The sequence below is a fragment of the Erythrolamprus reginae genome, chromosome 3 (assembly GCF_031021105.1).
Source record: "Erythrolamprus reginae isolate rEryReg1 chromosome 3, rEryReg1.hap1, whole genome shotgun sequence".
NCBI lineage: Eukaryota > Metazoa > Chordata > Lepidosauria > Squamata > Dipsadidae > Erythrolamprus > Erythrolamprus reginae.
Window position 1 is genome coordinate 215275293 of NC_091952.1, and position 25756 is coordinate 215301048.

At 37.2% G+C, this 25756-nt stretch overlaps 2 protein-coding genes across 4 annotated transcripts in view; one reads left to right on the forward strand and one right to left on the reverse strand.

Moving 5' to 3' along the window:
* Positions 1–2645: 2645 nt before the first annotated feature.
* Positions 2646–18253, reverse strand: VCPIP1 (valosin containing protein interacting protein 1). Its single transcript, XM_070747871.1, has 3 exons — positions 15322–18253; positions 8570–8656; positions 2646–7413 (listed from the first exon to the last, which is right to left on the reverse strand). Exons 1-3 carry the CDS (start codon positions 17987–17989, stop codon positions 6539–6541), a joined length of 3630 nt encoding a protein of 1209 aa, XP_070603972.1. The 5' UTR covers positions 17990–18253; the 3' UTR covers positions 2646–6538.
* A 6615-nt stretch (positions 18254–24868) lies between these two features.
* SGK3 (serum/glucocorticoid regulated kinase family member 3) overlaps positions 24869–25756 on the forward strand; it is a 35954-nt gene continuing 35066 nt past the window's right edge. The window contains exon 1 of one of the 3 annotated variants that reach the window (XM_070747873.1): positions 24869–24997. The gene's annotated coding sequence lies outside the window, so the exon portion shown is untranslated. Of the gene's footprint in view, positions 24998–25112; positions 25726–25756 lie in introns of those variants that run through there. The other 2 variants (XM_070747872.1, XM_070747874.1) reach the window with 2 other exon arrangements.

The window sequence follows — 25756 nt, forward strand, 5'->3', positions numbered from 1 at the left end:
GACCTGGAATGCACTTGTTAATGCCTGGCATACAGATGTGTGTTGGCAGTAATGACATGGAGCATAAGGTTTTGACGTAAGGCCACGAATACAGTTTTATCTTTAATCTCTACTGTGTGGCGCCTGGAAATATATTTCCTGACGAGAAGTAGGTATCTTCCCTGTCAAGCTTTCAACTTTTCAATTCCGACATAACGCTGGTCAGCCACGGAACTCGACGAGTTTTTGGGGCGTATGACCCCAAATCTGGGCATGTGTACCTGAAATAAATATCCCTGGCTTTAGTTCACCCTTACCGCGTTTAAGCGGGGAGAGGGGGGCAAACAAAGTAGCTCGATTTAGTTGTTTGCTTCAAAACTGCGGCACAATTCCCAGATCCATAATGTACATTTTAAAGAAGAGCTGTCTTTAGTCTTTCTAAAAGCAGGTATATAAAACAAAAGGTTTTTAAAAAAGAAAATATGCCTGATATTCGTTGTTATTTAGGAACAAAAAAAGTTAATTGACATATTCTACATACTGCTTAAAGAAAAAAAAATCACCAGCTAAAAATTACTGCTTTTTCTAAACCTATAGTATTTAGAAACCCAGTTATCGTTTAGTTATGATTGAGCGGTTGCAATATTTCTCATACAGAGCATAGATTGTATGTATGAAGCCTGGGAATATAATATAATATAATATAATATAATATAATATAATATAATATAATATATAATATAAATCATCTCGAGGTTCGATTACTGCAATGCTCTCTACATGAGGCTACCTTTGAAAAGTGTTCGGAAACTCCAGATCGTGTAGAATGCGACCGCGAGAGCTATCGTGGGGCTTCCTAGATTCGCCCACGTTTCTACAACACTCCGTGGCCTGCATTGGCTGCCGATCAGTTTCCGGTCAAAATTCAAAATGTTGGTTAAGACCTTTAAAGCCCTTCATGGCATTGGACCAGAGTACCTCCGGAACCGCCTGCTACCGCATGAATCCCAGCAACTGATAAGGTGCCACAGAGTTGGCCTTCTCCAGGTCCCGTCGACTAAACAATGTGTCTCTGTGGCGGCCCTGGCCCTCTGGAATCAACTCCCCCGAGATTACTACTGCCCCCACCCTCCTTGTCTTTTGTAAATTACTCAAGACACACCTTTATCGCCAGACATGGAGTTGAGACACCTTCCCCCAGGCTTTTTATATTTATGTTTGGTATGTATGCATTGTTTGGTTTTTTTAAATATGATAGGGTTTTTATATGCTTCTTTTTAATATTAGATTTGTTCTGCCTTAATATTGTTTTTTACTATTGTTGTGAGCCGCCCCGAGTCTCCAGAGAGGGGCAGCATACAAATCTAATAAATACATAAATACATAAAATATATATTATTATATTATATATATTAGAATATTTCAGAGACGAAAGGGGGGATTTGCTGCATGGGTAACAGTATGTGTGTATGTATGTATATGTATGGGTTTTTAGCCTCTGCTAGCCAAAATGGGGGGCAAGGGGGCTGTGTGCAGCCCTCTGCATCATTTTGGCTGCCAGTGTTGCAGGAGGCCATCCACACCCAAAATGGGCCGGGTAGGGGGATGCAACCATCCTAAATACATGCCAATTGCCCCAGGTTTGATCACATTTTAGTGTGATTTATTGAGTGAATGTTAATGAATGTTTTAAAGTTAGAATTTTAAAAGATTTTTAATTATATTAATTGGATCAATTATATTATTATGTCTTTTATATATGCTGTGAGCCGCCCCGAGTCCTTGGAGAGGAGCGGCATACAAATCCAATTAAACTAAACTTAAATTAAACATGACTGTTGGGACACTGAAATGGTCATTAAGTGCAAGGACCAGTCATAAGTCACTTTTTTCAGTGTTGTTGTAACTTTGAAAGGTTGCTAAATGAAGGGTTGCAAGTCAAGGACCAGCTGTATGTATATTTTTTATTTCTTTGGGCTCAGGACATACTAACAAACAATACAAATTTTGAAAAGTATTTTTTAAAAAATCCTTCCACCCCATTTTCCACTAATAACACATTGTACAATGGTAAATAGCCCTTTAGTTCAAGAGCCTATAATTTATCTCACATATTCTTCATACATAGGAAGAAGTATTCAGTATTATGAAATTTTTAGTATTAGTTTCATTATTATTATTGAAGGTAGTTAAATTTAAGATCAGCCAAGTATTTTATGGGTGGAGACAATCTAGAAATTATTTTAGTACATTTCTTCAAAAATGAAAAAGCAGGATATGTATCTAGATGAACAAATTCACAGATCAATTTTTGACCACAGGTCAACAGTGCTCTAAAAAGTTATTCTAACTTCTATATCTACACCTCTGTGCTCTCCAATCTATAATGGATATGAATTTAAAATTATACATGTGATTGTATTTTCCAACTAACAACTTTCCAAATTAAAATGTCCCTAAATAACTGGCATTCTGAAACAGAAACAGCTGAAAAGTCTACTTAAGATGTAAAGTTGGATAGAGATGCAGTTCTGTTTAACAAGGGATGCCACTGGCATAATTACTCCTATTCCCCTACAAATAAATTTTCCTTGATGAAAGGCATGGAAAGTTGGCCTATAATAATCACCTCAGTAAGAGTAACTTGATACAATGACTAGGAAAAATTTGTTTGGCTTAGATTTTTAATATTGCAATCAAAGAAAATTCAAAATACTGTACAGTAAAATGTAATATAATACACTGTTATAATACACTATTATTACATTACAAATAAAAAAAACAAATTAGTACAGCAATCACAAATAAAATTCAAATGTGCTGAATGGCCAGCATTGTGAACATGGTATCATTACTACTCTAGTTTAATTCAATATGTAAAGCACTTGCCATTTTAAAAGATATCCTAAATATATACAGTGCTAATGCTTAATATACATTTTTTAGAAATCAAATTACTTCCAAAAGTGCACTCTTTTCTGGCAAATAATCCTCAATAAAATAAAATCTAAAAATATTGGTTACAGTTCAGTCTTTTGCTACAATCATGGGGGCAAAGCAAGAATTGTGACTTAAATAATTTTAAATGCAGCACCTTAAAATGTAGAAGACTATGAGATATCAATAAAATTATTGGAAGAAATATTTTTGAATACACAACTCAGGCTACTGATGAAATTCTAACAACCAGCATATCAAAATTATCTAAAAGAAAAACCAGTATAGATTGAGATCTTGTGTTGTATGCTGAGCTGAATATGGATATGGTGGAACAATCATCAAAACATTTTGTTAGATTACTGTATCATAATGAAATTCTTTTTTGATGGGAAAAAATAGTCACTTTGATCTTCAAAAAGCTACATTTTCCATATCATATTATTAGGATAAAGCATTCTTTACTAAAACAGTGAATAGGAAGCATAACTCAGGAAATCCTATATCCTATTTCCTATAACATACTGTTATTTTCAATCAACCAACTAGAATTTAATGTTTAAAGTTGCAGAAGAAAAATAGAACATAAGAAATATTTTGCATTTTTTAAAATGAATCTTTGTTATTATTTTTTTCTCTTGTAAATAATGAGGTACAAATCTTCAAAAGTTACAGAAGACATAGTCCAGCACATAGGATGTTATTTTTAATTGCACATGGCCTATGTTTAAGTTTTCAATAAATACAGAAATGTAACAAGGGGATATAATGTATCATAAAATACATTTACATCTAAATTAAAACCTGCAAAATGCCTTAATGCCAGCAATTTCTAAAATGCATTTTATTTTTATTTGCATTTTTTCCTCTGGTAACACAGAGGCTATTCTCTTAGTAAACCAGTACACTGAATACTGCCAAGCTTCTGTTGTACTAATATTTATATTATTATTTACAGAGAAAAATTCTTTGCTATTTAATAACAAATTTGTTTAACCTGAAAGGAACAGCAGTCTGAATTCAAAAAATCATGATCTTCCAATTATCAAACTGTATACCATTCCCTTCAAGAAAACTGTGATACAGATAGAGTTATACTATTTATTTCTTAATGAAATTCAATTCAGACGTCATTACTATTTCTTTTGCCAGATCCAACATTTTTCTCCATTAATTATTTTTGATTAAATCATGAAACAGGCAATACTACAGCAAGTTATATGAACTTAAGCTTACTGAAATTCAGTTTAGCTGCAACAAGATGCTATTACAGTCAATAGTTTTGAGCATATATTTGTGCACCTCAGTTTCATTAACTTTGATAGGGATCAGCCTACACTTTGTGTGCACAGTTATAGTATTAAACCCTAATATGTAATGTTTACCAAGCATTTACAGATGCAGCAGAAAAATTCACATAGCTCCTCCTAAGTCTTTAATAGTTATTTTTTAAAAAATTGGGCATTTCAAAAATTTGTTGTCACACAAAGGAAAAAAATACAAAAATGAAGAATGTATTCTCTGTCTAGAAAAAAAAATAAGAGTATTCCCTAAAGAAAAGGTTCTACAGAAAGAATACTTAACTCTTAGTCAAACCAACCAGATTAAAATTAAAAAACTATTTGTGCCTCTGCAGCTTACAACTTATCCTTAGTCATACATGAATTTTTAGTGATACTGATCATATTCTGTTTATTCCCTATAATCATTATTCTATTTCTTCATTACCCAGAGTCACTAAACTGTCAAACCATTTTAACAATTTACATTCAAATCAATACAAAATTGCCATTGTTTTTACTCAAGAGTCTTTGAAATGTAAGCCCTGGCAATGCTGTCGTTGCCAAACAGTATTTACTTCACAATAGTTTTAGCACCATAATTCCAAGCATTATATGACAGAAGCCAGATTTTTTTTAAAAAGGATATCCAGTGTTGATGTCCTGCTATTCAGAAAAGGTGCTGCTGCTTTCTTGTTTATATCAGCCTGCCTATACTTTGTTACATGCTAATTTTGAAATTCATTATGGATTTAGCCGATGTCAGAAATATTTATCACCCTGTGAATCCCCTATGAATGTGCAACAGGTTTTTTGGTGTCCTGGCCACATGGTTGTGTATTTTTTATCAGTTTGTAGTAGTTTTCTGATTATGCAGGCATCTTATTCTGTATGGCCTGGATCAATTTCAAAACTGTATATTGACTCTTCTTAAAGAGCAAAATTATGTATTTAAAATTACTCAGTCATGAAAAGTGTGATTTGAAGGCTTTGTACACAAATAGTGCGATACAAGATAAAATCTGGAGGATTCCCTCTTAGGACGAAAGACAAATGGTATGTAAATGCATAAGATATTCAAGTGAATTGAGACAATTGTTCTCTCTAAATAACTTTCCCACATTAAAAAATAAGCCTTCCCTTTTTGGGGGTATTTAATCATAGCACTCCTTAGTAATTTTGTGTGATGGTAACTGCAAAAAGTTTAAACATACTTTAAGAGTACAACTATATAATAAACTTATAGACAGAAAAAAGTCATATGTGCCCAAGCCCTGGATAATAACTATGAACTTAAATTTTATTTCCTATACTTTTCTATATTGTCTTTCACCCATTCAAGTTTATTTTAATCAGATGTAGTAGTAATAATGCACATAAATAAAAATATGCGAAGAGGCAAAAAGTGCAACATTAGCATCAACATAAAGTTCTGCTTTACTGAAGCAGTCACTTTTTCTTAAAAATTAAATCTGGTGAACATGCTGCTTAAAGTGGATCCAGTTTAAGTAAAGTGATGTATTACAGTAAAATCTTTAAGTATGTCCTATGTGAAAGGAATTTATTAATTCACTGAGAAACCCCCGATGAAAGTTCTGTTAAATTTGATTAATCCAACATAGGAAGCATTAATAGGGATCACAGATAATCACACCTACTTGTAAAATGTTCCTGAATCAAATCAAATTGTTATTATTCTGTTCTTAAAATGCTTGCATTTTATTGTCTTTGACCATGTTATAGCACTTTAGCAACTCAAAACAAAACATACTATCTCTTGCCAATAAAGCAAGGAATTATAGATCAGATATTTTTATTTTATGTTTTTTACATACTATCTTCCATATCTTCCTTTACAATTTTAAAGAACTATCAGTAAATGTACTTCAGCATTTTGACTTATCCAACTTCAGCATTTTGACTTATTTCAAATGTCAAGTATAAGCAAATGTTGTTTAATGAAATATGGACTAGTATCTGACAAACAAGTACATTGTCAGGTTTTATTTTCACATATCAAACTGAAAAAATATATTAATGATTTCATAGGGGCTGGAGGATTAAGACTTTAATGGAAAATTACAAAAGAGAGAGAGAGAGATAACCCACAATTACAGATTTTTTTTTCTCAGTGCTTGTTCTAATAATATACAGGTAACTGAGAGCTAACCTGGCAGCAGAATGTCAAATTAAAAGTTACTGTCTATCACACACTTGCTATCATGCAATGAGTAACATATAATCTTTTGAAACATACAAGATTCAATGACTAAATTAATGTGGTCCAGCCAACAAACTACATTTGCACAGTAATCTATTGTTGATATCATCTGCTAGGCTTTTCATGAATGATCCATTGGCTCAGTTGTATTAGTGATTTCTGCATCTTGGCTATCCATCTCTTCAGGTTGTTCAACAGAATTTCCTTTTTGGGCTTTTGATCTTGTGGAAAATGAGGTTGCCAATACATTTGACATATTACTATCAGTTATTTCTGTATTCAAACGACCACTGCCACTTGATAAATTAAATGATTCAGTTACACTCATTTGAGGGCTCTTTGTTTTAACTGACGAACTTGTTGCCTCTAATTTCCTTTGAGAAAAATCGTTTGTTGCCAATTGCTCTGTATTTTGATCTCGCAGATGTCTGTCCATTGATGCTTGAATTGAAGAAACCATTTCCTGCAATTTTTTCCGCTGTGCCTCAATTAAATTAGGATCAAGTTGTCTACTATCTCTCATTGTTCCTACTCCAGGAGCTATCCGTATAAGTTCACTATTTCCAGACTCACCTGTGTACATGGAAGGGTCCAATTTAGCAGAATTGGTATTGAAATCTGTACCTGTGTTTTGCTTTCTTCCAAGTGGAGCTTCCCTAACTTTTGGATGAAGCTGCTGGCTACTGGCTCCACTGCCTAGAGAATGGCCTTTTCCTTGAAATGCAGTTACATTGTGGAGTTGCTCTGATTTCTTTTTAACTACTCCACCACTACCTAATTTTAGCAGTCCATGTGAAGGACTTGCTTCCCTGCTTCTTGAAGAAGCCTCTGCTCGTACTTGATTTAGGGCCTCTTTAACCAAGTCTTCCACATCAGAACCTACAGGGAAATGACCAGCAGCGTCCACACAAAGTTCCAATCTATCTTCTGTTGCATTGTATACAAAGGTCTTGCCAGGCAAGTGTGGAAAAGTACAGTGTTCACCATCAGCCAGACCTGCAAGAGTAATAAAAATGCATATTTATGACTATTTATATTTATAATATACATTTATAATAAAGATTATAAAATCATGAAATATAAAAAAGTAAAGTATTATTTATATATCCCAAATAAATTTTAAAATAGAAAGTGAAAAATAATAGAAGACTGCCTAAATACGATTCAATGTCCTAGTGAAATGTGCATGTGGACTTTTCTCTTTAACATTAACTAGAGATTTTATATAGCCACAACAAAGAATATATAAAAATACATACCGTACTTTAATTAAATGCATGGGTATTTTGTACAAAAGGTACAGCACATGCCAGAACAAATATTAATAAATCTTAATAAAACAGATAATTTGTTGGGCAAATTACTATTTTATCTTTTTTCCTAGTGGTATTTTCTTTTTCAGAAAGAACACAATGATCTAAGCTTCAGAAAGAAGCTATGAAGAATGTGTGATAGATAACCTCTACAAGACAATAACAATATGCAATATTGAAAATGGATAAATTTTAATTAATAAATTCTGTCCATTAAATGAAGGTGAAGATTATCAAAATAAAATATCTAAAAATGGATTCTTCATTTTTATTTTAAGCAGAGAAAAGGTAGAAAGTCTTGAGGGAGGGAAATATAAGGAAAATCCAGCCCTAGTGCCAAATTCAGTTCCTGTTCTTCCCTTATAAAATTTGTGGAGAAATATATTTATGGCTAAAGAATGCAGACAATATTATCTTGCAGGTTATGTCATCTTGCACATTATATGAATAATAGGATTCATCTATCTGTCACTTCTGCTATTGCTAAGGTGAGGGAGAGATTATATGTCTCTATAATGGCATATAGAGACATATAATGTCACCCTCATCTTAGCAATAGCAGAATGACAGATAGATGAATCCTATTACCAAATAATATCAGCACATCCAGTCTTCAGATCTTTAAGTTTTATAATACATTTGTCTTCCATTTTAATTCTATCACAATGGCCTTTTCAGTTCTTGACTTGAATTCACTTTTCAGATTTTTGGTTCTAGATCAAGAACTTCACCATACAGATAATTGGACATATCAGTCTAAGGTAGTTAACACCAAAGTGTTAATATATAAAGCACAGCATGATAGAAAAGATACATTAAGATAAAATTAGAAAATATACCCATTGTTTTCTTCATTATATTGTAGAATACACCACCCTGCTGAAACAGATGAGGAAGCCCCTTTGCATAAGACCAAACATCTTCCCCTGTGAATACAAAGTAAAAATTAATTTAAGAAACAGAATATAGATAGCTTTTTCAGTTAAACCATGTTTTTGAAAAATCAGGATGATGTGCTCTTAATTTTTTTTAAGTAACATTGCAATCACGTCTTAATACAGTATTTTAACTGCAAGTTGCCTTTGAAAACCTTGCAAAAAGGACTATATAAATATTTCAAATTAATGCATGATATAGATATGTAAAGAATTCCACTTCTAAAAGTCTTGATAAGCACTTGCCCTGGATGGTTCCTCTGAGATCTGGATGGACCCTTCTCCATTGTTATTCAGAACAAGTATGAAACCTAGTTCTTCCCTGAGGCATTTGGCAAGGGAAAATAACACCCTTTACTTCATCCCTTCTGGTCTGTCTGACCTGTCACCTTTTGATTTTATTGCAATTTCTTTATTTAACTGTTGCAAACTGTCCAGGCTTTTTGGGAGTTCCAAAAGCTGTCAAACATCATTCAGAAGTACAGTCCAGCTAAATTTCAGCATGATTCAGAGAGAGGACAGAACAATCTGTTGTTCTGCAGAACGCTCCATTCTCTATCAGTGAACTTTGCAAATCCCAACACACTACATGCACACTTGGACACTTCTTGAAGAGTCATAGCTGCTATATCCCACTAAGGTTCAGCATAGCCATTTCAGGAGCCTTCCACACATTCCCAGGAGGCATATGTAACAAGACCAGCAATTCCAGCAGAGGTATCTTTTGTACATTAACAGATTACGTGAGAAAGTCCTTGAAGTACTTACTGTATGTAGCTATCTCAAGTTAGAAGATCAGCAGAACACGGTTCACTTTGTCTACTACAGCTACAAGTTAGATAAGGAAAATCAAGAAACATCCCATAAGAGATTCATTCAGCTTCCAAGAAAACTGAAAGACCATGTCCTTAAAATCATCAGTCCATATCAATATAAAGAGACACTACTTTTAATATACTTATACTCCATCACAATAAAGGCCATTTAAATTCTATCCTACCCCATTTCTCCTACTTTCACTATTCACATTTTGAAAACTCACCTCATACAGGGCTAAACAATAACAACAATTTTCTGGTAAAAAATTCAAGAAAAATTGATTGCACAGAATAAGTATTTGTCTTCTACCACAGATAAGTAAGAATATTATCTTCTAACATTGTTTTAAAACCAAACTGTATCTTTGTTATCAAATTATTGCCATTCTACACCATCTGAAAGTCTATGAAAATTCCATCTTTCTTTGTTAGATTTTATGCTTGAAACTGCCTTCAAGATTACTTAACATGTCACAGTAAATTTAGACTACAGTAGTCCCTCACCTATCGCTGGTGTTACGTTCCAGACCTGGCCGCGATAGGTGAAATCCGCGATGGGGAATTTATCGACTGATAGTACTTATTTAAGTACAGTATTTATATTGTAATTGTTTGGTAAGTTTTCATTGTTTTAAGTGTTTATAAACCTTTCCCACACAGTATTTATTTTAGATACAGTATTTAAATACAGTATTTACAATTTTAGATTTTTTTTTTTTTTGAGAAACCTGCCGATCGAGTTCGGCGGGCTGTTTAAATCTGCCGATCGACTTCCTCAGAAACCCGCGATGAAGTGAAGCCGCAGTAGGTGAAGCGCGGTATAGCGAGGGACTACTGTATTCACAAGAAACCAAACTTTACTAGTTGAAAAATGTCCCAGGCAATTTAACTAACAAGCTTTGTTAAAAGGCATAAGCTTCCACAGCTCACAAAGGACTATAGACTCTCCTCCTACAATGTCAGGCAATTCAAGAATCTGACAGAATCTCTAAACATCTATAGATGAACCATTTTAATATCATATTTACTTGAAAGGAATATGATTCTGAATTTGAAACAATCTTCTCATTCCTCCAAAAATATTAAACAGAAACTATTTTCCTGTGTCCATATTACATTCAGCCTCAATCTATGATGACTTCTTATATTTTTTCAGATATATATGGAACACTTTCACATTTGTAACAAAAGATACATGATTAATCTAGGAAATAACCCCTGATAAAAAGGTCACAGTAACCCCTTCCATTGCTAGGCTATTCCCAATCCAATCTGTAGTGAAAACTAGATCAAGGGCATGACTTGCCATTTCTGTGGCACAATTATATTCCACTTAAAAAATCATTAACAAACCTTCCACCAAGTCTTTAAAACTCACATTTAAGTAACTTGAAAGCATCTTGTACGCAATTAGTTAACACAATTCACACAGTTCAGAAGTAATGAGAAGAGTGTCAGTATGTCTGTATTTATTTCAAACTTAAGACTGTCTCTTGCCATTTTCTTGGTTGATGCACATGAAGAGATAGATAGTTTCTGCTTTTGAACAATTTCCTGTTTTGTCCAAACTTTAATAAATTAAATTAATAATGGTTTTATAACATGATTTATAATAATCCAATTTTAATAATCCAAAATTTAGATATAATTTGTCAATGTTCTTAGTTTGAATAATGAATAAGAATAATAAGTCCTGTTCATAAATAAAGAATAGACAGAGCATACAAAACTGAGTTGTGTACAAGGTATTTACTTATGCTACGATTTGTAATGTTTGAGTCAGGCCACTCCAAAATATACCATTCAGTATAACATACACCACTCTGATGCCTCCAGATGCTTTGAACCCAACACAGATATTATAAAGGTTTCCAATTCTGATAGTAGTAAACCAGGTTGGAAAAAACTATCAATAGTACATTTACTTTTCATACATAGTCACATGCATACAGCCACACATATATTAGATGCACACTTATTTGTCTTCCTCCTCTCCATTTTTTCTACCATACATCAAAGCATAGCAATTTATGTTAATCCAGTTTTCAGACTTTCTTGTTTCTCTCTTACCCACTTAGAGACATTAAGATAAGGAAGAAACATTAGATATTTTGAATGAGGAAGAACACCTGAAGGATCAACTTTTTCCAAGGATCCCTACCCATCCAATTAGATCGAGCAGAATGTGCATGCTACAGATCGCATCAGCCAAAGAGTGTCAGCTGGCAAGGATTAGACAAGATTTTTCTGTAGTGCCCAGTTCTATGAAGAACATTTTTATTGTTTCAAATAATATAATATTTTCAATGAGCTGGATGTCTGCGAATCTCCATAGACATATTTTCAATTAAAAATCAGTCTTTTTTCCTGGAATCAACTTTTCCTCTTGAATGCAAGTTGAAAAATGTGAGGAAGAAATAGCCTTCCTTCAGAGTTTTTATTATTATTATTATTATTATTATTATTATTATTATTATTATTAAATATTATTTAGATTTGTATGCCGCCCCTCTCCGAAGACTCGGAGCGGCTAAATGGCCTCACCCTATTAGACTTTTGTAAGACACCCAAACCTGGCTATGTTCCCCTGCCTGGGGTGCTGAATATGTTAGGGGTCCCATTTCCAGGCTGTCTTGCTAACTTGCTAAGTTTCTTTCTTTCTTTCTTTCTTTCTTTCTCTCTTTCTTTCTTTCTCTCTCTCTTTCTCTCTCTCTCTCTTTCTTTCCTTACTTCCTTATTTATTTATTTGATTTATATGCCGCCCCTCTCTGAAGACTCGGGGCGGCTAAATGGCCTCACCCTATTAGACTTTTGTAAGACACCCAAACCTGGCTATGTTCCCCTGCCTGGGGTGCTGAATATGTTAGGGGTCCCATTTCCAGGCTGTCTTGCTAACTTGCTAAGTTTCTTTCTTTCTTTCTTTCTTTCTCTCTTTCTTTCTCTCTCTCTTTCTTTCTCTCTTTCTCTCTCTCTCTCTTTCTTTCCTTACTTCCTTATTTATTTATTTGATTTATATGCTGCCCCTCTCTGAAGACTCGGGGCAGCTTACAACATATAAAAACAAAACAGAATATCCTAAATCCAATCAAATTTAAAACTAGCAATCTAAAACTCAATTTCCTTACAAATCAATCTTTGTCCTATGTATATTTAATCTGAATGTTTTTAGTGTTTTTATTGTTTTAAAAACTTTTTAGTATTTTTAACCGTAATATATTCTTTGAATTGTAAGCTGCCTACAGTCATTGGCTGAGAGACATGACTGTAGAAATTGAATGAATGAGTGAATGAATGAATGAATGAGTGAGAGAGAGAGAGAGTGAGTAAGCAAGCAAGGTACTTTCTTTTCCTTACATCTTTTCAACTTGCATTCAAGAGGAAAAGTTGATTCCAGGAAAAGTACTGAATTTTTATTGAAAATATGTCTATGGAGATTCTCAGACATCCAAGTAACTGAAAATATGATTTTATATGAAAAAATAAAATTATTCTTCTCTCATACAAGACATATTGTTAAGATTTCAATTCATAAGATTACACAATGAAGCTTTATTTAAAAAAATAATTGCACTGCTTTATTTACTGTATTTTTTGGTGTATAAGACACACCTTTTAACTTCAAAAAAGTGCTTTAAAAATTGGGTGTGTGTTATACATCGAATGTTGCCAAGGCGGGATGGGAAGCAGCGGCTCCCTTTGAAGAACAGCAGTACCGGGAATGTCATGTCAACGCACCAGGGCGCAACCAAATCTGAGGAGGTCAGCGAACAGGCCCTAATTGTGCTCCTGCTCCTTGAAAGGAAGCCGCTGGAGGCGCCTCAGCAGTTGCTGCCATGTCTGCTGCTGCCTTCGGCAGGACCGGCTAACTCGGGTGGCCCTGATCGCCAGAGGGAGCGTCAGCCCCCACCCTAAACTTCTGCCTTCAGGGGCACCTTTGGAAGGGTGTGGCGTCAATGAAGGGCACTTGGAGGGAAGCTGCCTCAGCCAGGGAGAGACGGCATCTGACACTCACCCGGCTCGGCTGAGGCAGCTTTGCTCTGAGCGCCCTCACACCTGCCCACCCCTGCCTTAACCAAGCCGGGTGACTGGTTGTGGCAGGGACCAGTCAGATGCCGCCTCTCCCCAGCTGAGGTAGCCTCCCTGAGGCGCCCTTCACTGTCCGCCGCGCCCTCCGAGGTGGTAGGCAGCCCCTTCATTTCCATATGCCGGGTCCCTTTAGCAGCAGAAACCGGAGCCGTGGGTTGGAGCCCAGCTAGAGAGAGAGATTGAAGAAACCTGGAGCATGGAGCACAGGAGAGGAATCGATCCCGCTCAGCTGGATTTTACAGTAGGAACTGGTGGGGAAGAATGCCCACCGCCGGGAGGTGAGGTGGGGCACGCAGCGGCAGCTACCATAGCAAGCAGGCGTCCTCTCGGTGCTCTGCGCCCAGCGGGCCTTTGGAGGAGGCCTGCTGGGCGGCCCTAATTGTCCCGTCGGAGGGCCTCAGCTCCATCCTGGCTTGGGAGAAGCCTGACTGGTGGAGGAATTCTGGGAGTTGAAGTCCACTAGTCTTAAAGGTGTAAAGTTTGAAGATCCTTTCACTCCTAATCCCTAACTCAGGGGTCTTCAAACTTGATAGCTTTAAGACTAGTGGACTTCAACTCCCAGAATTCCTTTGAAGACCCCTGAGTTACAGGTTAGGAGTGCAAGAATATTCAAACCTGGCAAGATTAAGGCTTGGGGACTTCAACTCCCATTCCTAAAATAGCATGACTGGTGAAGGAATTCTGGGAGTTGAAGTCCACAAGTCTTGAAGCTCTCAAGTTTGAAGTTTATAAAAAGTATACATGGTTTTAAAAAGTATACATGGTTGTAAAATGTATTCTGCTACACTGGTATTTTATTAAACAATATAATACTACACCATTTGGTTCAGAATACTTTTTTCCTTGCTTTCCTCCTCTAAAATCTAGTTGCGTCTTATAAACCGGTGTGTCTTATAAACCAAAAAATACGGTATATTGCCTGGATTGGAAAGTCCATTTCAAATTAGAGAACACAAACAATTTCACAAGGGGGATAATAAAAGGAAGAACATTCTTGCAGGGTTTTCTAGAAACTTGAAGCCATTCTAACATTATCCGAAAAGGGTTTTTTTTAATTGCAGAAATATAATGCTTAAGATACATATATCAACCAGTTTTCTATATGTCATGCAGCCTGCAATCAGTTTTAAGATCTGCAAAACATTAATGTTAATATTACCAATTAATTTAAATGAAAAATTTCCAAAACATAATTCCTAGTAGATCTGGCCAAACAGCAGATAGTGCTTAATACAACAGCTAATTTATATTAATACATCAACTTTGTGAATATAAATTTAGAGCAATTTTCAGATTTAAATCCATATTTTAATTCCCCATGGACTTGAATTTCCTATGAAAAAAGTATACTGTAATCAACAAACATGCCCTATGTTGTACAATCTACGATGTATATTAATATTATATTTTAAATACATAGATTAAAATTGTGCTTAATATGACAGAAAATATTTCAACACCTCACATTTGTGAACATTATATCAGTGTTTCATAAATAGCATTCAAGAGAAAGTGAAATAAAATAGGGGTTTTGTCTAAATTTGCAACTGCCGTAATAGTTTTTCAAAGTTTCATTAAGGCACAGTGTTCTCTAAACAGAATTATTTCAATGAGTTCAATCAATACAGGATTTCCATGTTATTTAATATTAAAATGCTCCTCACCTACATTACTAAGAATTTATCTGAACACTGTACATTTCTAGTTGTACAAATATTTTTATACTTACAAAGGAGATTAGTATTGCCTTACCCATAAATGTTGCAAGAAGACACAGAGAGTACATTTCCTTGTCTATTTGCTCTTGAAGTTCCTTGGAAGAAATTCTGCTCGTCACAGCAATATCATCATGCTTCACAACATGAGCCGAATGCACTGAAGTAGCCTGGTTACTCTCTTCCTTCCCTTTAAGAATCTCTATGGTTATTCTATCCCCATGTAGCAGAGGAACAGGTTCATTTTCTTGCCCTTCCTTAGGTGGCAGCAGCTCTTTGGGAGGAAAACCAAAGCGAATACATTGCAAATGTGGAGGAACATTAAATTCTCTAGCAATGCTTTCCTGCAACTCTAGATATGTGGTAGTGGATTTCAAAGTGAGCATGGTCTGTCGCCCATCATTTGTTGTTATGCGGATTTTCTTTTCTTTTGTAGATATTGGAGAATAAGGAGTCTTGGTGGGAGTTGCAGGTGCAGAGGACGACCCATCAGGAATAGTACCAGGAGACACAGTTCTAGCTGGGCCTTTTTGTACTTGCTTCCACTTTTCACTTTTTCGTTTTTGCATTATAGGTGCTTGTTCTGCAATGTTTTGTTGAATAGTTCTTTCAGTTTTACTCATATTCAGTTCTTCTTTGTGCAGTGTTTTTGTTTTCCGGCCAGTGAGAATAATTTTGGTTGGAAGCTGAGATGCCAATTCTTGTTCTTGTTGCATATCATCAGCTCTTCGGGCATGAGCACTATCAATGTTTACAGGAGTGTAATCATCAGGGTTCTTTTTGGCTGTTTGATGCAGTATTGTATTGACAACTTTCTGGACAAGAATCTCACTACCAAATTCTCCAGGAAAGTGCTTAGTAACCAGCTTCATTGCAACATCATATACATTGCTATTCAGAGATGGATCACTTTCATATTGGAACCAATACACTGTCTCCCTTACCACTCTCCCACCCCACTCTAAAGTAATAGGGAAAGCTTCAGGGAGATTGTCATATTCTTTGCCTTCCCAATAATGTTTGAATCCACAGCCACATTTACCACCTGTTGATCTAGTATTAGTTCTGTCCCCATCCAAATATACAACAGAGCCATCATTTCTCACACGACGCACCAATGCGCCGTGGCACCAGTTACAGGCAGTCAGACTACTCAAACTGTAGTCTGGTACTAGTACATCCTTTACAGGATTATAGGAACATACCAAACTGTTCAGAGGAAAACTGTAATTTTTATCAGGTCTTAACTGACCATGGGTACTTTTTGCAAGATTATACAGTTTCCCTCCTGGAGCTAGCCATTCTGGAGGAACATGAAGTTCTGAAAGAGCACAACAAATGAGACACTTGTGAAGTCGGTTGTCCATTACTGCCTTTTTAGCAGCTGCTGTAACATCTTCAGGCTGAACTCCTATCACACCAGTCCGCCGATAGAAGTACTGATGAACATCAGCTACTAAACTGGGATGAATGCCATGCTTATCCATAAAAACTTCCTCCATGGCTGCAACCAGCCTCATCAAGTATTTATCATGCAAACTTCTGTCTCCTCCAATCACACAGCTACCATCGTCTTCCAATTTAATATACTTTTTAATAAGGTTTTGAGGTACTCCCCAAGCTTTAGGAAGTAATTTCATAGGCAATTTAGGCAAAGCAGCACCTTTTATTCCAACCAGAGGAATATAATGATTACGCCCAGAACTACTCCAGGCAATACAAATTGGTTTGTTTAGCATGCCATCTTTCCCCATGCATTTTTCTTCAGGTATCAATCCAGGAAGGAATGTGGCAGAATAGTCCCCTGAACTACGCATTCCACTTAAGGAATCCAAGAGAATGATGGGCCGGTGTAAAACATTGGCCAGTCCAAAAATGTGGATGTTTCGAAGGCCCATCGGTACACCCTCAGGAGGAATAAATAAGGGGTCACATTCATTGATTATGTCTTCCCATTCCACTGCATCGATGAAATCGTGAAAAAGGGCTTTATATCGGCTGAGATTCTCCATAAAGTGCTTCTTGAGGTTCTCCCGCAAAGCATGCCAGAAGAGTTCCCTACCCACCAGCGCTCGGGAAATTGCATGGACTAAACAATGGCCATCCCCATCCACATGGACTGGGATGAGGCACTCCTGGCTATTATTCGCCTTCTTAATATCCTCCAAGGTGTCCTGCAGGTACAGGAGGCTACCCGAGCGATCTTTGCCATATCCTACAGTGTCAACATGCTCGGGCTCAATAAGAAAGGCACGGTCCCCAAGAAGAGCACAGTCAAAAACGTCTCCTTGGTTCATCTCGGTGAGGAGCTTAGCTTTGCCTGTCTGCTTATCCATGCCATAGCGGGCCAGGATGGGCGAGAGCAGCTTGCAGTGGTAGTTTGACAGGCCCATAACTTTCACCAGCTCGGTGTTCTTCCTAGGGGGCCCCGCCCCACTCACTCCTAGCAGTGCGTTCCGCAGCAAATTGTGCAGCACCAAGTCGGGATCCGTCACCTCCTCCACTCCCAGCAGCTGCCGCTGTTCATGACGCTGCCCACAGTCCGTGCACTCGATGCTCCCGCTGCTGAGAGGGCCGTGCGCCGGAAAAAACAGGCGCGCCTGACACTTGGGGTCGGGGCAAGTGCCCGAGAAGATACGCCGGTCCTTCTTCTTCGGGACCAGCGTTGCCACCGGCTGCTGCTCCTGCTGAGGCGGCTGAGACATCGCTTCGCGCCTCCTCCTTTGCCTCCCTGCGGCTGGTCTCTGTTCCCCCCCACTTCTTTCCGTACGCACCCGGTCACAGCTTCATCCCCGGTTTTTTTTTTCCACCGGCACGCACGGAACCTGACGAAACTCGCCCTCTTCTTATTACTCGGAACAAATCCCTCAGCGAACACGTAAACCTCCGGTACTACCGCTTACTGCCTCTTCACTACCGTAGCCGTTGCCCGCGACGTAACGGCCTTTCCCCTCCCTCCTTCCATGCAGACGGCGCAAGCGCAGCCAGCTAAGGTAGATGGGAATTGTAGTTTTATTTTCCAAGGAAACCAAACGGCGTGGTATCGAAGGCGGAGTAGTCGTAAACTACTACTACCGGCATGCAACAGCGTACAGGAAAAAGTCGACAGAGGGGAGGGGGAGAGAGAATGTTTTTCAACAAAGACGACTGGGAAATGTAGTGTTTCCGTTTCAAAGAAATCATTGGAGCTCCTATGAGAATGGAAACTGAAATGTTTCCTAGAATGCCTTGCTGTTGTCTCGTGACTTTTTTTCCTGAATCTTAACTTGATGTGGAAAAAGTTGTCTAGCTACCGTAGTGCGAAAAACCACATTTTCCTCTTCCTCAATTGATGTGAAGGGTATCTAAATCGGATTTATTTATTTATTTATATTTGTTTGTTTCTTTATTTATTTATTTATCTATCAAACATGTACAAGATAGCAGGTATTGGTATATACATATACATAAGTAAAGTAGATGCAGGTAAATTAGGTAGGCACAATTATGCACGCTACTTATTTTTTAGGTTCTTATTTACGTCTTCCCAATGTAAGGATGATTGATTTGTGTTATATCACTCAAGAACTGTTCACTGAATTCAGTTGCATATAGTAAAGTAGCACAGTAAAGATCATTTTGTACTACCTTTTGTATGTTTTAGTTCCAGTATTGCAGTGTTCACCAGAAATATATACTATATATAGGTACTCGGGAAACGGGTGATGAAGTAGATGGTAGTCAATCAAAGCATATACAATATATTAATCCTGCTACAGAAAAATGCCACAGAACTGTGTATTAGATTGATAACCAGTGTAGGGTTGCAATGAAACCTTAGAAAAGATATTTATTCGTCTTCCACCTTTATTATTTTTACAAATAACTCAAAGCATTGAACATTTCCAATACATTTTCCTCCTATTTTTTTCCACAACCACCCTGAGTTGGGCTGAGAGAAAGTGACTAGCCCAAGGTGACCCAGCTGGCTTTCATGGCTAAGCCAGGAGGGTTTCCCAGTTTCTAGCCCAGCAGCTCCCAGTTCTGTGGAGATTTTTCCATGGACAAGAGGGGGCATGATTTCGTGTGCTGCCTGGATCCCACGGATGGGGCTTCCTTGTTTGTGTGGCCCAGTTTCTGGCATGCCACATACTGGTACTGGTGTATAGACCGAGGTTGGGAACACCTATTCTAGACTATTCTTTAACCACTAAACCAAACTGATTTCCTATTTACATATCATAATGTGCCTATATTTACAAAGAACAATCATGCAGACAATGGCTTTCTGTGTGCCATTATGGAAGTGAAAGTTGGATTTTGAAACAGGATAGAAAAAATATTGATGCTTTTGAATTTTGGTGTTAAGGAAACATCTTAAGAAAATCACCTTATCAAGGCTCCTTTAAATACAATTAATGTACAACCAACTGTATTAAGAACAACAATAAGCCACAGCATGTATCTATGCAAGCTATTTAATAGAAATATGACAAGCATGAATATGGTACATGCAGGTAAGGTATATTATTATATTCCAAATTCTTTCTTAGAGATAAATGTACTGATCAGCAGTCTGAAGTATTAATCTTTTAATAATACAAATCTCTGTTTTGGGTTCTTTTGTGAATATATTCAGTGATATTAGGAAATAAAGATTCTATTATCTCTGAATGACCTTGTTTGTTTTCATCTAGATTACTTCTTTTCCTTGTCCTCCCAATTTCCACTCTACTGCTTTTCTGTTTTACGCAATATAATCAAGAAAAATAGCTGGCAGATTCTGTTACCAGGACACAAAAGAGCCAAGAATTCCATTAGGAAATTATGAAGTGAGTGGCTGAATCTTCTCCCACCCCCAATAATGACTATCAGTGGAACCCAGAGTCAGGAAGGACTAAAATGTATTAGATTATAAAATCCTTGTTTAATTGTTAGGATGAGCTAAACTATAGAAAATAACAGATAACTTGTTAAAGAAGACACTGCACAGCTATTCCATATGTTGGGAACATCATTTATATAAATATATCTCAGGAGAGCATATATTGTACTAACAGATACAGTGTTTCCTCGATTTTCACGGGTTTGAACTTCACAAATAGCCTATACCAGTGTTCCCTCTAATTTTGGGGGGGGGGGGCGGAAAAGTATAGTGTCTGAGCGGCAGTCCCTTCGGGACTGGGCGGCACAGAATAAATAAATAAATAAATAAATAAATAAATGCTGTGTGTCTATAACAGTGAGCTCATAATAGGGCAACTCTATCAATATCAAAATGCCACTTAAATAGTTGAGCTAGTTTCAAACTAGATTTTGATTTTTTTTCTCTCTTCCTTACTCCCATTTTTTTTCTTTCTCTTTTCCTTCCTCTCTTTTTTCTATCTGTTTCTCTCTCTTCCTCTCTTCCTCTCTCTCTCCTTCCCTCTCACTCTTTCCCTCTCGGCTTCTGGGCAGGTTTGGAAAACTCTTGAGTTGTTGATGATTTTTAAGTGAGCGATTGCTCACTGCTCAGCTTAGAGGGAACTATGGCCTATACCACGGTTTTTCAAAAAATATTAATTAAAAAATACTTTGCAGGTTTTTTTCTATACCATGGTTTTTCCTGCCCGATAACGTCATACGTCATCGCCAAACTAATAATTTTTGCAAATAAATAAGAAAAAAAATTATTGTCAATAAATAATTATGTTTATAAATATCAGGATCATTAAGTGTCTTATTCAATAGTGAGTACCAGTAATAATGGTAAGTAAATGGTTGTTAAGGGAATGGGAAATGGTAATTTGGGGTTTTAAAGTGTTAAGGGATGGCTTGTGATACTGTCCATAGCCAAAAATGGTGTATTTACGTCTGCCTCTCTACTTTGCGGAAATTCGACTTTCGCGGGCGGTCTCAGAATGCATCCCCCACAAAAATCGAGGGAACACTGTATTTGAAACAAGAATATTTTAAATCTTGGAAAAGATAATATAATCTCAGGTTATCTGAAAAATAAGAGATATAAAAATTTGTGTAAATATTCAGTTAGGAAGAATACCAGAAAGAGAACTCTTGCTGAAGCAACTTCTGCTATCCAAAATGGAGAAACCCATTTTTCTGCACTTGTAAATCTGCAGAGAATGCTTTACAAGCCTTGATACAGCCTTGTCTTTCAGGGTAAGGCAGTTGCTATGCTATAATATGACACAGAATTGCTCCTACAAAGTCTTCTTCCTCCTGGAGGTATTCAGCCCAAGTTTTCAGAGAGTAACTTTGGGAACCTTGATTGTGTTTCCAACGCTGTCCAGTTCTTGAGGCAGGATTATGGTAAGACTGGTTGATGCTTTGAAAAGAGAAATGTGAGCAAAGCTGTTGCCCCAGCTAAATAATAGTATATTTTTGACATTGAAAAATACCATAGAATTTTCATCTTTCAATCCCAAAAGAAGAAACATATCAACTTATTCCCTTTGCAGACAGGTTTTGCCCTTGTCATTTGGAAGCAGTTGAAACAATGTGTTGTGCACTGTTATACTGTCATTGTGTTGCTTTCCAACTTGAGGTAAATTTACTATGGATTGGGTAATATCCTAATTCCAATCCAATGTAACTGTTGTAAATCAGATAAATTATTTATATCAATTTTCTTCACAATTTTAATAATGACAGTATTTTTATAGTTGCCAACTTCTGCTTTGTAACCTCTGTTAATAGCAAATAAAGGATAAAACTTGGAAATTTATCAACTTTTTATTATTTCTAATGTGTCTGCTATTGTTATTATAAAATTGTATAACTGTTTTCAGTTTATTAACTACCTGACACAAGTTACTTATAATTTAGGATAATAAAATTATTTAGGTTAATTTGCTTTTTGGTCATGGAATACAATAAATGATCTGAACTGATCCAAAGTGATAAGGATGCTATATTTTAATTTATGAAACATACTTAGCTTTTACCCTATATTGAATGCCAGATTAGCACTTCACAATTAAATAAATAGCTCAGAGATAGAGTAATTAAGATTCAGATATACCAATCTTTTTTTTTTTTTGCTTAATTATAGTTGATTACTGATTTCATATAAAATGAGTTGAAATGCTTAAGGGAAATGTTTTGTCCTTTGGAGGAAAAAAGGACATGCGAGTACTAATGAAATGAAGAATCAACATTCAGTTACACTGTATATACACAGAACATTCCCCAAGGTTTCTAGATCTAAACTACTTGGTGATAACTGATGAGTCTAAAAATTTATACTTTTCTGTTACCATCTAACATATTTCAGTCAGAGTGTACCGTAAGCAGCAAGTAAACGCAACTCTCCCTGTCACTATGATTTTATCTGCTAGCTTGGTAACAAAATATCTGCAAGAAATCAGAGAGCATCAAGAATCCAACATTACCTCAAACTTTTTACCTGTATAAAAGAGGCCATATTGAGAGGGGAAGAAAGAAAGTTGGGGAAAGTTAGCACAGAATAAAGAGCTATTGTCTCATAAACTTTCCTGTTTTTCAGCTTACTAATTGAGACCATCTTCAAAAGCTTTCTGCTGTCCCTATAAATAAGAAACCAGAAATTACCTTTGAGCAGTGGCACAACTACTTTAGGCAGCTCATTTTGCATGGCATTAAACTGTTATCAAGAACAATAAATGGGGAAGAAGTTTTGAATATTCTGCTTCAGAAGCCAAATCACACTCAAACTAGGCTTATATACTACAGTATATTATCCAGTTTGATTTAGGGAGAGTGTGTTCATCTCCTAGTACAGATGTTCTTTGGTCAGCACTACTGAGTAAAGTAGGTGGGATGAAGAATTTGTAGAAATATAATATTTATGGAACTTTTCGGCCACAGGCAGCTTGCCGTTTCTAGGCCTTGGACCTTAAGAAAGAGCAAATGAAAGCCTTTGCCATATGGATTCCGAGATAATTAATAAGAGTACTATTACTCTTATTACTATTTTGTCAAGTCCTAGACAAAATGTTCCAGAAATGGTCAGCAAGCAAAACCCACATACTGTATTTTGGATACATGATGCCAGCAGAAGATGGACTAGAAAAAATATATGCTGGTACGGCTGAGGAAAACATAAGGGAAAGACAATGGTTAAGTTGAATAATATGGATCAAAGAGATTAATGTGTTGTCCTTGGAAGCAGTACTATTACTAAAGATAGATCAAAATGCTGAGCTTTTGCCAACATGAGTTGATCCCAATTCAATGGTCATAAAATGAATAAGTGCCTTTATTTGCTGCTTGCAATTTTGTTTTTAAATGGTCTATCTATATAATTTAAATTGTCAAGTGTTTTTCTGGTGCTATTTAATGCAGACTGCCTTAAAATATATGTAAACGGATTAGGTATTTATAACTTAATATATTATTGTTATTATTGTTGCTGTTATTTTTGTTATTGTTGATATTGTTATTATTATCATTTCACCAATACAACACAGCAAACAAAATCACCACGCTGGACTTCGTATTTCATCACCAGTTGGGCGCTTCCCAAGCACATAGGACTGTGTGATGTAACAGCGATTATGTGTGCTAATCCCGGTAAAGCAGCTTTTTGCAATTGACAGAGATTTTTTCAATTCCGATGGTTTTCAAATGTCTGCTGAGATCCTTTGGCACTGCGCCCAGTGTGCCAAGGACCACTGGGACCACTTTCACTGGCTTATGCCAAAGTCATTGCAGCTTGATTTTCAGATCTTCATATTTCGCAGATTTCTCTAGCTGCTTCTCCTCAATTTTGCTGTCTCCTGGGATTGCGATGTCAATGATCCACAAAACTTTTTCTCCACAATCATGATATCTGGTGTATTATGTTTCAAAATTCAGTCAGTCGGAAGTCGGAAGTCCCACAGTAGTTTTGCTTGCTCATTTTCGACCACTTTTTTCGGCTTATCATCCCACCAGTTCTTTGCCACTGGTATATGGTAGTTCTGGCACAGGTTCCAGTGAATCATCTGTGCCACAGCATTGTGTCTATGCTTGTAGTCAGTATGTGTGATATTATTATTATTATTATTATTATTTTGTTGTCAATACAACACACTATCTATGCTGGATTTCGTATTTCATCATCAGTCGGGCGCTTTCCAAGCACCTAGGACTGCGTGATGTAGCAGCAAATTATGTTTATTATTATTATTAATATTACTATTATTATTATTGGATTTATAATATTTTATTATATTATTAGTATATTTTATAGTAGTATAACCTAATTAGTATATTATTAATAATATAATAAGGTATTATAAAGGAAAATAAAAATGAAGACTGCAAATTCTCTTCTTGTCATTTTTAACATTTCTGCTGGGGGTTCTTTCGATTTTTGACAGCCATTGCTGATATTGTATGATGCTATTTTAACAAAGGATGACGGACTTACTGCATTTTGCCTACGGGGCGGTGATTGACGGCGCCTATGTACTAAAAACACACGGATTTTTTTTTTTTAAAAAAATACCAATTCCCCAGGTTCTGAGCCTGAACTACACTTCGCCAGGACTCCTTAGACGTTGCAGCAGGTATCCGCCAGGGGGCGAGAGGTCCTGCCGAGTCCGTGTCAAAGTCACATGAATCCAACGTCGGAACGCGTCCTCGAGTGACCCTGGCGCGGTTTTTTACACTGGGAGAAAAGAAAACCTCATGGCGTCTCTGGCTGTTGTTCCCACAGCAGCCGGAGAAGGAGTCGCCGCCGCCGCCTCCTGGCCCGGTGCAAGCAGAGAGAGGTTCGTACGCAGGGCAGGATTTTGTTCGAGTCTTCTTTTTTTTTGTCCCGCGCTGACGAGCGAAAGCTTCGGGCGGGAGAACGGCGGCTCGTCAGAATCAAACTGCCCCCCCCCCATTCTACAGGGTGGAGAAAGCAAGGCTCCACCCTGCGCAGGCAACCGGGGGTAGGGAGCGATTGGGTGGCGTTTCTCCTGCAAAATTAGCCAAGGGGCGGCGGTGTCCCGGGTTGTTACGGCGGCTATCGGACGAGGGGAAGAAGGAGCATCTCCGCCTCGGGGGTCGGGAAAAGCCTCGTCAAGCCAGGGAAGCGGCCGCCCTCGCAATCTTGGTGGTTTGTATTTTGAGGCGCGCCCTTTCTCGGGTTACCACCACGTCAGTTAAAGAGAAACAGCCCCAAGCGGCCAGTCGCGCGCAGGGAATGAAAAATTAAAGTAAAAAATAAGGAAGCGAGAGCGATGTCAGCTTGCAAACGCTACAAGCCTCTTGTGGTTAAAAAAAAAACAACCCACGTGCTTTGGGGGCTGGGAAAGAGGAAATAAGTTAGGTCGCAACGGAGTTACAGGCAGGGTTTGTACCCCCCCTCCGCCGCCTCACTTCGTTTTTCTTGCTTTTGAGGAAGCAAGTGTGTGGGGGGGAAAAAGTCCCGTTCACTCAGGACGGAGTTATTTTCATTTTCTCTGGGAGCTGAGGAGTTGAATTGTTCAAAATTCCCCGCACGCCGGTAAAGGTAAGCCCGGTTGAAACGAAGTAGACCTCCG

What these genes read in the sequence shown, in the direction of transcription:
- VCPIP1 (XM_070747871.1), bottom strand. Translation starts at nt 17,989, where the DNA reads ATGTCTCAGCCGCCTCAGCAGGAGCAGCAGCCGGTGGCAACGCTGGTC. An exon ending in TCTTCTTGCAACATTTATGG is followed by an intron (nt 8,657 to 15,321) that starts GTAAGGCAATAC and finishes TTGTATTCACAG; the next exon opens with GGGAAGATGTTTGGTCTTAT. An exon ending in TATAATGAAGAAAACAATGG is followed by an intron (nt 7,414 to 8,569) that starts GTATATTTTCTA and finishes TTACTCTTGCAG; the next exon opens with GTCTGGCTGATGGTGAACAC.